A 13,387-nucleotide genomic window follows, 5' to 3' on the forward strand; every position below is an offset into this window, starting at 1 on the left:
GTTCTCTGTAAACCTTATAAGCTGTCTACAGGTTTAGGTGTTTCAATATCATTCTGTTTTAAACTAAAATCACGGCAGCACTCAAAGAGTGTTCCACTTCCACATGACATTTTAAGCAGCAGCAGTTCATTACTTCAAATTAAGCATGTAACATTAATGGCTGAATCCAGATGGCATATGCAAGCAACATGTCACATAACATGCAGTCAACTGCCCAAAAATGAAAATATTCAACTACAAAAAAAGTCTGCAGCAGAGTTTTCAAGAAGTCAAATCACAGACCTCATCTTTCATTGTAGAAAGCCACATTAACACTGTGCTGCATAGCTTTGCGAAGAAAGGTTTTGGTCAATTGGCAGATAATCTCTTGTATGACACAGGGGGCTCCTTGCTCTTAACACAGTAACAGTACTGGCCTTTACTGCAGAAATACACATCTAGTATTTTACAGTTTTGTAAACATGGCTTTATTTCCTAAGTAGGTAAGGGATATTGAAGTGCGGAAAACAGGACAAAGTACATTCATTCTATATAGTAAAGCTTTAATATAATTAGCCTGAATCATATCCTCTAACATGAGCATGCAAGAACTTTTAACTAATTTCAAGTTTGAGGACAGCTCTACATATGCTCCCCAATGTGCCTCTGAAGCAGCCCAACATAGAAGTCAACAGAGAAGCTTGCTCATGTGAGAGTTCTGTTTTTATGAGAGCACTCACACAGGCTTGCCTTACAACTGCTAATTGATTTCAAATGCTACCTTGCCACTGCAAGGTTTGAAAAACATTGACAGTAAGAATATCTGGTAGTCTTAGGAAACAAGAAAGTCACTGCACTTACTCTATTCATTTTTATAATAACACATGGTGTTCCTTTGTCATAACCAAATTGTTCATCCTGTAGTCCAGAGCATGGTCCCAGCTTATCACGATTAAACTGGCATGCCGACTTATTATCAGAAGTCTGGTTAAAGACCTTTCCTGGAGTACATCGAATGTTTCTGGATTGCTTTGATTCATTATATGCTAGGAAAAACAATTCAGTTCATCATGTTACATACCCATTCAATAAATACACTCTTCAAACTTTGAAATAAGTTATGTAACACACATTCTTTAATATTTATTGCTAAGCATTCCTTTCCTACTGTCAAGTGACAAATTGAAACAACTGGGGAGAAATAAATGCTTTGAAAAGCACTTATTACTGGAAACTACAGGAAAGGTATGATGGAAATGACTGGAACAATTTGTTATTAGTTAATGCTTCTATAGCATAGTACAGTAGCCTTCAACTTGTCAAGAATTGGAACTCCAACATGGAACATGAAAGCCCATGCATCCAGGGGTGGAACCAAGGAGTGAAAGCATACCCCATGTCATTTCAAGGCCACCTTTGCTGAAAGACAAGTTCAAAAAGATAGCCACTACTAAATAGCAACAGATGCTACTGAATTTGCCACTTTAAAGTTGTATTAACTTCCAAGCACTGTGTAACACATGATTTATTATCACCAAACTACTTGATGAAGTTCCTGATTATTTAAAAGTACTGGTAGTTCACCATTATTTAGCAGGCCGGTTGGTCTTTTTTTCTTAAATATTTGATTCCAGTGAGCTTTCCTGGAATACACAGAATGTTTCTGGATTGCTTTGATTCATTATATGCTAGGAAAATTCATTTCCAACCATTAGTCTGTTACTTGCTTTTGGTTTGAGAACCATCATTGCCAAGAAGCCATGCTCACAAAAAGGGGTCATACCAAATGGCAATAGCGTTGGCTATACTTTATTAACTGAAATCTAAAATTTCAGGAAAGTTTGTTGCTGAAATTACAACATTAACCTTGTGTCACAAATGAACAAGGGATTCTCTCTGCAGCTCATATTAAACCTCCATACTGAATGGCCTTTCTGCCCATTCTATACATATCCTCACAGAGCCCTTCGGGCAACAAGCAATAAGTTGCTCAACTAACTGTTCCACATGTTGCATTACATCTCCTCAGATTTAAGCAAAAGCAGTTTCAAAAGCCAGAGTAAGTTGCCAAAAAAAGGGTGAATAGACAATTTACTTCTCAAGAACTCAATTGTGAAATTCATAAAACTGAGCAAGTACTTTTCTTCTTGATATCCATCTCACTTCAGTGTGTAACAAGAGATGTGTTTGTGCATTCAGAATCCATTTCTGGGCAGAAAAGCCCCTGAAACCTCAAAATAACACTAATTCTGAGAAGATTAGAAATTTTTACACATTTTGTTAGTAACTCACTCATGTGCTTGGCAGGTATCACTTCCTTGTGTCAGAAGCACTTAATCTATTTTGCATGTGGAGCACCTTTCAACAAGTTGAATTAATTCATTCTCTAGCATGAAACTTCCAAAACTTTGAAAATGTTATTTTTGAAGTAATTGTTGGTCATTCTTTGCAGAATAATCTCTTCAATTTATTCTTCCAAAACATACCTCACATATGCAAGAACATACACTTGTTCGATCCTCTAAGTACATTGTAAAATGCCTAATTTGTTTTAATATGTTGAACCACCTTAGTCTTAAATAATCAGAAATGTCACCAATTATTTAACTGTGACACATAACAAAGGGTATAATTTTAGCTTTGAGGCGACCCCTGGACCAAATATTTATGTAGACATATAAATGGCAGTTGACAATAAAAGTCTCTTTCCAATTGCGTAGATTTTCTCCATTGCGACGTCAAACAATACCAAAGCTGAGGCTTTTATAACGTACTTTCTAATGAAGCTGTAGAATTTAGTACATTTTTGTTTTTCTCAAACTGCTAGTGTTCTGAGTTGCTAAGTATCTGAATGGCTTTGATAGTGCCAAAATTTGTTTGCTAGTATCTCAACTCATAAAACACATAGGCCTGGTTTGCACATCACAACCACCCACCACTTTGTTAAAGCTGCAAGCTGGTGCAGTTAAACAACCCATGGACTTTCTGTCTGTGGTTTGGTTAGCACTATGTGCAAACCAGGAACTCTGGCTTGTCTCTCCCCTGACAAAGGAGAGGAAGAACCCGCAGTTTGTTGTCAGGCTTTTTCTCTGGTTTGGGGAAGAGATAAGTCAGAGTTTCAGGTTTACACGTAACGCTAATTAAACCATGGTCTGAAGAGTTATTTAGCCACTCCTGCATTCTGCAGGAGCAATAGGGCTCGTCCACAATAACCTACAATTTAAACTAATTGTAGGTTGCTGTGACACATAAGCCAGGACGGCCATTGTGGTATTGGCAGATATTTTTTCAATATAAGCCCAAATTTAATATAATGTTGGTCAAACTTAGGGCAAGTCAATAGTACATTTATGTTTGCAGTTTCTTCGCAAAAAGGCATTGTTGTTTACTGAAATCTCAGTGAAACTCTTTGTCCTTCCCTTCCATTTCAATTTGCCGTCTCTTTCCTCAATCCTCTTCTCTTGTTTGCTTTCACTTCCTCTCATTTACTGTCTGTTGCTTTCTATTCATCTTTCCTCTGACCATCATACTGTCACCACCTCTTCCACCTTTGTTCACTTTTCTCTCTTACCCTCTGTCTTTCTGTCAACTCCTCTCACTTTTTCACCTTTACTTGCCCCCTGACTTTGCTGTATCTACTCACACCTTCTCATGCCTGTAAAATGTAAAATAATAAAAAGTATGAGGGTGCCCAAGCATTTAAAGCACACCACACCTAGAATGAACATTCATCCATTGCATAAGCTCTCAAACAGATTCCTAGAGTTGATTCCATGAAGTCCCACATGCCACTTCCTTGCCCGTGCCTTAGCACTTTCCATTTATCCATTCTCCTCTCACCCCAACACTGCACAATTAAGGGTGCAACTCCATGCACAGTTATGTCAAAGTAAGCCCAACTAAACACAGCAGAGCTTATTGTTAAGGAAATATTAATAAAATTGTGCTAATATCCCACCCAACATGAGCTGTACAGAGGAGTGTATTTTCTCGTGTTAATAGGGTCTTGACTAAAATAGTGAAGCAAGTCTATATTGTATAATTAAAGCACCAGCACAACACACATATGCTACAACCTGCCATACAGAAGGGCAAAGCAAATTCATTCCTTTTCATCATCAACCCCCATAAGTCCCCCCTTCTTCTTTGATACTCTTTCCTTTAAAAAAAAAAAATCAAAATATATAGCAGTAATCTTTCATATAATTAAACTTCAAAAACCAAATTATAAATTATAATTCAACTATCATTCATTAATATTAAGTCATCATTAAATTCATCTCATCAAATCAAATTGAGTTCAGCCAATGTAATACTTTAACTCTAAACAACCCAAAGTGCCAGGTTTACATGTCACAACAACCATCCAGGAACAGGGCATTAATGGGTTGTTTCAGAAAGTGGAAGTGATGTGCAAACTAAATCACACAGTTAAACTTGTTTCTACGTCCCCTCACAATCCAGCCCATTCACCTGCCTCCCAATTCCTGCCACCACTGAAGTTAGGCAGGCAAAGTGCACTGCTGCCATCGCTGCCAAAAAGAGCCTCCACTAGCCAAAGCTCACACAAAGTCAGCCTCTTCCTAGTGCACCTCTTCTTCAAAGGATACGTCGCTCCACCCGACCTCCTCCTCTGGACTAATCGAAGGGGAAGTGGCATGCCTGCAGTATGCACTCGATTTTCAGCTTGGGGAATGGTGGTCCCTTTTTATCACAAAAGAAAATGGTGGTAGCAGCAGAACTGCCACAACCCACCAAAGGCAAACTGAATTCTACAGAATACGTGAGTTTGCTCATTTTACACAACTTCTGCCCAGGGGAAGAGGGCAGAAGAAGCTATGTGAGGCACTCACACATACACACACATAAAAACAACAACCTTACCACTATAAATGTACAGCTACCCAAGATTCAGTAAGCCCTAACAACCAGAAACTTGGTTAATATTCTTTCCCAAAAATATATTCCGTCAAGATTCAGCTTTGGAACCTGACCAAAAGAATGCAAAGCAAGACTTGTGTAATTCTTTTATCTACACATTACTTATGCATCTTTAGTTGAAGCCACCACCTTTTGAGCAAACATATGAAGTACTCCACTGTTAAAAACAACAACTACTAAGCGGAAGAGGGACAATTGGTGGGAAACACAAAATGAGAAAGATAATTTTACCTCTATGAAGTCAGTTTATCAGAAATATGGAATTCTTTGTGGCTTAAAGGTCTCAGTAAGTGTCAGTTACAGGTGGGATCACCAAGGGCAACCGTTTGGTAGGTAGAAGCTTTAGACTAGTTAAATATAATCATTTGTGTGGAATGCATGTTATTCCATCATGCAATCTACAACTCTGAAGGATTTGCTTCTGCTTACAGTTGAGCAGATGAATGGCAAAGTGTGATTTACCTTGCCTACTGTCCGTTAGCAATTTAATTGCATTGCCAAACCTGCAATGTAAATTGCTCTGCCAATCAGATAAGGTAGAAAGCCACTCCAGCAGCACACCCAGTTCTCTGCCTCCCTACTGCATAGAGGGACCAGAAGTCCTACATCCAGCACCCTCCCCTAAAGATGAGTGGCCTTGCCAAATGTCAGGATATGCTAAGTTTCTTCACACAGTTTCACTTGTAAGGAGAAGAAGCAATGCTCTCTCATTTAAGTATGATTGCATTGCCATTCCATGGGCATTTTTCAAAGGCAACAAGAACACTGCTGATTTGCCTTTTTAGGGGAACTTTCAAAAACTACGTTAGTTCCTTAGCTCTCCAAAATCAACGACTTCATATCAGAGGATATGTGCTTCACAGATGTGAAAAATGCTACTGCTAAGGGATGCCAAGATAAAGGGTGCACAATGTTTTTGGCCCCAAGGGGTGCATTAGGCATCTGTAGGGCGCCTCACCTGCATGGCCAACCAATCAATTGCTGTAGTTGGGGGTAGACACTGCTGCACGGGCATTGGGGGGGAAGGGAGGAAGAGGTTTTAGCCTCCTTCCTTCCAGTGATCCCGACAGGCATTGCTACTTTGCAGTGTGAAAACAGCAGTACTAATTACGGGGGTGGGGGTGGGTGGATAGATCTTAATCACGAGAAGAGGCTGGATTTTGCACCCAACACACATAATCTGGATTACAACTGATTTAAAGAAGGAATAGGCAAATAAAGCACAACCAGTTCCCAGTGAGTTACCAAACACCATCCAAAACTGCCACGAATCAAAGATATTACCAATCTTCCAGATAAAGGTAGCAAATGATTTATCTCCATTGAGTTTGCAACCTTCTCTCAACAGCAGCTGCCATAGCAAATGCATATTACACTACATCTGCAGAAAGAAGGGAACTGAGCAGAAGATGATGAGAAGCCTTGTTGACATTAGGTAGTGTAAGGAGTATAATATTACTTCTTAAACAATTAGGCACCATACAAATTTAAGACCGACAGCCGTACCCAAGAGTTTACAATCTAAGATATAATTAATCTACAACTTGCAAAGTATGTTGCGATGCCACAGGTTTCTTCTATGCAATGATGGCAGGGATTAAATGAACATCCATTGTTTGATTAAATCATGTCATGTTCGCCTATGGCTAGCCTTTTCATCTCAAGACTCTTTTCACTGCTTCGAATCACCTCCGAAGCACAGCACAATATCAAGGATAAGCAACAGCCTCTCTTGCCAGAATAAAAGCTATACATGTGCCAAAAGCTTTTTCTCACCCACTAATGACATATTACATAGTGTGACACCAGGGAATCCTAGTGTTTAATACGCTCCTGTCCCACTTCAACATCTAGAAGGCAGGCAGCAACGTTCTCAACCAGCTGAAGCTTCTCCACTGTTTTAAAGAATAACCCCGTGTTGAGTCCATTGCAGTGGTCAACCCTTGAGCTTATAAAAAGGTGTGGATAATGGTGGTAAAATCTCCATTCCCAAAGGAGGGTCACAGTCAACATATCTATGTATGCAATAAGAGGCATTCCTGACCACCAACTTAAGCTGCTTTTGTAAAAGCTGAAAATGATCCAGGAGCTTCAGGGAGAAATTATTTGTGCAGAATGGAAGTTGTCCTGGCCAGGAATTAGATTTCTATTTTAGCACAGAGTATACACAATTTTGACCATGTTTTAGTTAAATGCACAGGGTATGTTTACTGGTTCTTTTAAGACTTGCTATTCAGACTAGAAATAGCTCCCAAAACTTTAGCAAAGCCACCCAGCCCTCACAAAAAACAGCCAAGTTCTTTGCAAACGGAAATAATTTAGAGGGAAATACAACTTCTATCACCTATAGACAGAAGGAAGCTACTAGTATTTACTGCTATATAGTATTTTAAATACACTTCTTATAAATTACATTATTCATACATACCTCCTAGAAATTTTTGAAGGTTTTCCACATACTGTCTATAAGTTCCTGAGTCACTTTTGTTTAATGAGAATTCCAGTGCAGATTCTGGCTTTGGTGAAATCATAAGCCCTATAAAAAACCAAAGCTTACCATTAATCCATAAAATTTCTCAGACATACATAAAATAATATTTGCAAATGATTTCATTATCTGAACACATCTATAAATTTAATAAATTTAGGGTGCAATTCTATGTGTTGCGCCCTGGGTACTCATAAGCCCCTGAACTCAGAGACTTATGAGTATCCAATGCAGGGTGCATTGAGGACAGAGGGAGCCATCTCCTTCATGTTCCGTCCACCCTGCAGTTCTTGCTAGATGCTCGATTTTGAGCATCTATCCTGGGAGCTTCGGAGTGGGAGAGGGGAGGTCGCACGTTGCATAGGAAGCTGTCTAAAGGGAATGCCCCCTTTTCATCTTCACCACACTCGGTTTACTGAGCATAGAGAGGCAGCCACCGTGGTTCACTCTGCTCTGGCTGTGAGAAGGAGGGGAATGCAGTTTCATGGCTCCAAGCTCAGAGCACTGACTCGGAGCTCGGAGCCAGAAAACTGAAAAATCCTATGTCCTACGTCCCCACAGAGGTTATTAATTAGTACATTAATATCCATAAGCAATTATTAGATTAATCATTAACATCCAAATGATTTAGAAGAAAATTACATTTCAGTTTCTATATTTAGAACTTCAAGCATTAAGAACAAGCCTATTAATGGTTCATTTGGTGCACAAATCTATACATATTTAAACAGAGCAAAACCCTACAACTCCCAGCATGGTTGGAGCTTGCTGGGAGTTGTAGGACTTTCTGTCTAAACATGCATATGATTGTTCCCTTAGTAAACTGTTTTCAAGAAGTAAGAGAAAGGAGTAATAGAATTTCGGCATTTTAAAATGTATGACTTTTCTTCAAGAACACATTTAGTGGTTCTATTTCCATTTAGCCCAGGAAGAGTTAATGCCCAAATACAAATGGAAGGGTGGACTAAAACAGTTCACATGGGAAATCATAGCTTAGCAACAGCCCATCCATGATATTCTACATCTTCATTGTCTGCCAACAGTTTCCCTTCTAGTACATCTCAGTGAGGGGTAGAAAACAAAATGTGTGTGGGGGTCTGCTTTTCATCTTGCTTCTCTTATGCACTCCTCTCTATGTTCCTTTAATTGCAAGAAGGACATGGATGAAGGACAATATGAGTGCAAAGAGTTGTCTCACTCTCATTTGAATATGTACTCCTCTCCTCTTATTTCCAATTCTTTAACCCATTTAAGGCAGCATATAATGGGGGGGGGAAGTACCTGCAAAGGAAGAGCTCCTTCATTCTATCTTGGTCCCCCCTTCAAGACACTGATCCAAGATGGAGTGAGAGGACATTCTCTACTTCTAGTTTAGAAATTGGAGGGAGAGGCAGGAGAAACCCTTCCAGGGTGAAGCTATAGCCCTGCCCACATAAAGAATTAGCAACTATCTTACTTTATTCTAAAGACATTTTACATGCACCTTTAAAAAAAGGTAGAATCTACATTCCAACACAGCCATTAACTAGCCTACTTCTGTGTAGTCACCATGCCACACCATGTAAAAAGGTATTAGTCCTGTCTTTTCCCCTAACCATTCCTGGAGCTCTGGTGCCATTTTATATCACCCTAGGAAACCAAAGACACATTAGAATGGTGTTTGCTCTTAGAAATAGATGTGCAATTTTTAATGGCTGGTTGACACCTGTCCTTCCTATCATGTCAGCTCTGTCATATATGGATCATTATATAATAGTATCCTGCCACATTTTATTACAATAAGGCTTAATCTATTGCTCCCATGGCCTATATTTTCATAATCACAATTTTACTTCAAGTCAGTGAAATTTTGATACAAATTTAAGAATATAGAAGTTTCTAGTTCTGATGATCAGATTTTATTACTTTTGAAACTTTGGAAGCCTGAAAAATATACAAATCTGTCAAAACAGGATTGGGAAATCATGGTTTGAAGCTAGTTTACAGAGCCAATTTGAAGGATAAGCACAAACCAGTTTGCCCAGACTTCAACAGTTACACTCGTAACAGTGAGTGTGGCACTGTCCTCTGCTGAGCATGACAAAGAACATGCCTTCCCCCCAACTTTGAAGCTACAGATGTGCGCAGGGATTGTTCCACCAGCTATCTGAAAAGTTCTCCAAGCTAAGCAGAAAGAGTGGGGTGGTTTGACAGGTTGGTGACCAAGGCACCTGAAGCACAAAAGGATGGCTGGGACTTCTCGGCTCCAAGTCCTGCCACTTAGCAGCGACTGAAGCCAGCGTGCCTCTTGCCTCTCACTCACACAGGAGAGAGAGATGTGGGAGGCTCCTTCAGCTGTTGCTTGGCAGAGGGGTTCACAGCAATGCCAGTCAAGAATTGTATAACTGAGTTTGCCATTACATCAAAATCAATGATGTATGGTTTGCATAAACCAGAAAACTGCTAATTAACTCTGAGCACAGAAGGGGAGAATGGAACGTCAAGTACAATGCTCATTCCAACCACAGTTTGGAGGATCAGAAATGTTTATGAACTAATCCACTACTATAAAGCCTCTTTGAGAGGGCTTCTGCCCTGAAAGGCAGCCAAGAAATACTTAAAATAAATCAGAAAATGTTAATTTACTGTACTTCTTTAGCCATTTTGAGGGTTGTGGGAATCCTAAATGGTTAGTTTAACTCACTCAGCTTTGTCAGATACAGATGTTTTAAAACAAGTGGCAATAACAAGTACAAAGGTATTTAGAAACTTAGTGTAATGACAACAGTGGTAAACATTTCAAACTTACTATAAGAAAACTGCCTTTTATAGCAAAACTTCATATTGATGTTTGAGTCTAGAACATTCATTTTATAGGAAAAGAATACACACTTACCTGGGTTAGAAATCCGGTCACGATACTTGGGTATATCACTACTCAGTGTTTGAAGCATAACCCACATTGTGAATGTAAAGAGTGCAGCTAAGAAGCCATAGAATACAAGATAGAATAGCAAAATTAAGCCTGGAAAAAATTAAAAGCTGAAGTTAGCAAAATGTTTTCTTGTAATTCCACATAAAATTACTAATTTAATTATTTGGAAGACAGTCTAGCAACAGCCACATTGAAATCAACAAGAGAGGCAAAATATTGTTTCTCCAAATATCATCATTGATATTTCAATTGTTGAAGTTGTATTATTAAGCCAAGAGATGTTCATTTTGTAGTATACACAGGAGAAAGGCAAGACACCAAATCCTGCTCTCTGTTGCTCCTCCTCCTGAACAACTGATAGATGAAATTTCACTATTCTTGACCAGGCTGGATCAGTGAGGAGAACCACATGTATAGCACCCATTTAAATGTGCAGTTCTAATAAAGCTAGAGATAACTATGAAGAATTATTCTTTGAGGTGATGAAAATTCAACTACTTAACTAGGCAGATATTCAAATGACTTCAGCCATGCTCATACATTTGGGCTGCTCCTATGTGCATGCACTGAATGTGTGGGAATGGCATAACAGCCGGACATGCAGTTTCTAGTATATCTGCAACATAGCTACAAGTATACATGCTGAGGGAGCAGAGTGTGTTGCCCCAGTGATACACATGTTCTGAACATATGTGATATTGATAATATTGAACATGCTGTTTCCCTGTGTAGTTTCCCTGTATAAGAAATCGTAGTGTACAACTTTAAGAGCACCGTTTTTGGCAGAAGGGTGAGATATAAATTAATTAAATAAGTGATAAACAAAACCCAACTTCATCCAACAAAAATAGGGGTGCAGAAACAAGATTCCACTCATGCTTAATCAGAAGACATATGTCCAATTCCAGGAGGTTGCTCACTGACATCACGATACACACTCAGCACTCACAGCTGAGAGTGCATTTAAATACCAAATGGGATTTGGAATGGACAATGTTACTGTTGAAGAGAGGGAGAATGAGTGACCTCAGGCTTCCCTTCAGCTTTGAGGGGTGGGGTTGCAATGGATCCTAGACTTAGTTACTCAACTGCATACATATGGTAAGTACTGCCAAGCCTATATATTGGGACATGTGAAGCAGCTCACAGATATCTCACTGCTGTACATGCATGTAGAAAAACCCACACTTGCGAGGTGTGGCCATCTGCCACACAGCCTCCTTTCTTAGATTCTACCACCACTCTATTACTTCCTGGTCAGTGAAATGCAGAGAAACTCATCACCTATGGGATTTTTTACTGTGGGTGGGAAAAACAGCCAGCTGAGCCTCTAGGCATTGCTGGGAGGATTCAGGCCATTTCCCCCTTTGTCTCCTTTAACACAACTCAAGCATCTAAGCAAGTGGGAGATTAATTCCAGGGTTCGGAAGATAGTCTACTACAGTGGTCTTCAACTGGTGGGTCGTGACCAAAAAATGGATTGTGAGATCAGTCCAGATGGGTCATGCAAAGCTGTTCTGCCATGTTGGGCATGAAGAAAATAGTGAAAGTGGGTCCCATTTGCAGGTTGGGAGTCTGAGGTGGATCTCAGGTCTGGACCAGCTGAAGACCACTGGTCTACTAGATGTTGGTTGCCTAACTATAATCTATGTTTATAATTTACATACAAAAGCGATGTGTCACCCACAGCAGTTCAGCTAAAGACAAACATAAGTACAATCATCACACCTTTACTCTGTATACTGTACAGTCAAACAGTTGCTGACAAGCAGGCAGAAGCTATTCTTCCATTCAGATTGAGTCTGGGTATACACAACAATTAGAACAAGGAAACAGACTTTAAAAGGTGTTAGCTGATGAGAGCCCCCTCTTCCTTTCCTCCCAAATAGGATTTCTATAGATGCACCTTACATCCACATCCTATCATTGGGAAATGCTATAGCTGGTTTATTGTTTTTTTAAAAAAAGACATGCAGGATTTTTTCTGCTTGCTATGACATGAGATGCTAGTATAACGGCGAGATTCTTAAAGCAGGAGGCTCTGTCATCTTAGCTCATCATGACAACACATTTCAGATGACAGTCTTGAATAAAGGCCAAACTAGAAATGAATCAGGAGAACTGTGACCAAGAGTGTTTCCTCAAAAAGTTTAAAGCAGGTCTGTGACTATAGCACAGGAGAGGGTTTGTTTTGTTTTGCTCTTTCCATTTGTGCTGCTTTGCTGGCCCAAACTGTTTTCTTCCCTCCACCCCAGCTCGTAATAGTTGACGGGAGCCGGGGAGAAGATACAGTTATAGGTACCTACACTATTCCCCACAGGAAGGCTAATAAAAGCTGCGGGAAGAAACAGTTTCAATAGAGAAGGCAGCAAGAAAGAAAGTTATAACAATGCAAGGCCTCAGTCTTAATCTAGTCTCCACAGCTGCTTTTAGGCTTTGAAGATATCAGAAGAACTGATTACAGACTTAGACTGGCCCTAAGAGAGCAGACTAATTTTAAGTAACCAATGTGCTACATGTTGTGTCTAAATCTCCAACAACCCTCTTTTATGTGGTAATTATTTAACTATTAAGATTGCATGGTGTTCCTCCTGCAACACTTTGGAATTTGCATGTTAATGTATGTTTACTAAATTATGAATATATAAACAAATGTAATTTCACATTTTAGCAAGCAAGTCTTATGGCACCACATGTTTAATGGAAGCCCTTTGTCTGAAATTCATGTAACTGCAAAAAAGTACTTCAATACTCCAGTTGAATGTGCTATATTCAAGGTAAAGGTCCCTGAAAAGTGATATATAAAAGTTTGAAAAACAGAAAACAAATGATTTAGGTTATCAGGGATTCTACAAGGACCGATAAAGAAAAAATAAGATGCCCATGTGGCTGTCTCTCTTGAAGCCTTGAAGGGCTATTATCGTTTTCAGGCAACAACACAGATAAGGTGCTGAGGGTTAGTGAACAATACAACCTAATTCTGGCCCTGACCACTGCTTTCAGAGACTCAAAAATTCCTGAGGGGAGGGCACATTCTACTTCATCATCTGCGGGGGGGGGGGGGA

The 13,387-nt window shown here is 39.6% G+C and overlaps 1 protein-coding gene across 1 annotated transcript in view; it reads right to left on the minus strand.

Moving 5' to 3' along the window:
• ATP1B3 (ATPase Na+/K+ transporting subunit beta 3) overlaps positions 1-13,387 on the minus strand; it is a 30,257-nt gene that overhangs the window by 7,957 nt on the left and 8,913 nt on the right. Inside the window, exons 2-4 of the mRNA XM_063132173.1 lie at positions 10,284-10,412; positions 7,349-7,456; positions 841-1,025 (exon numbers count right to left, since the gene is read on the minus strand). Coding sequence (XP_062988243.1) covers positions 841-1,025; positions 7,349-7,456; positions 10,284-10,412 — 422 coding nt within the window. The remainder of the gene's footprint in view (positions 1-840; positions 1,026-7,348; positions 7,457-10,283; positions 10,413-13,387) is intronic.

Source organism: Elgaria multicarinata, chromosome 8 (assembly GCF_023053635.1).
Source record: "Elgaria multicarinata webbii isolate HBS135686 ecotype San Diego chromosome 8, rElgMul1.1.pri, whole genome shotgun sequence".
Classification (NCBI taxonomy): Eukaryota; Metazoa; Chordata; class Lepidosauria; order Squamata; family Anguidae; genus Elgaria; species Elgaria multicarinata.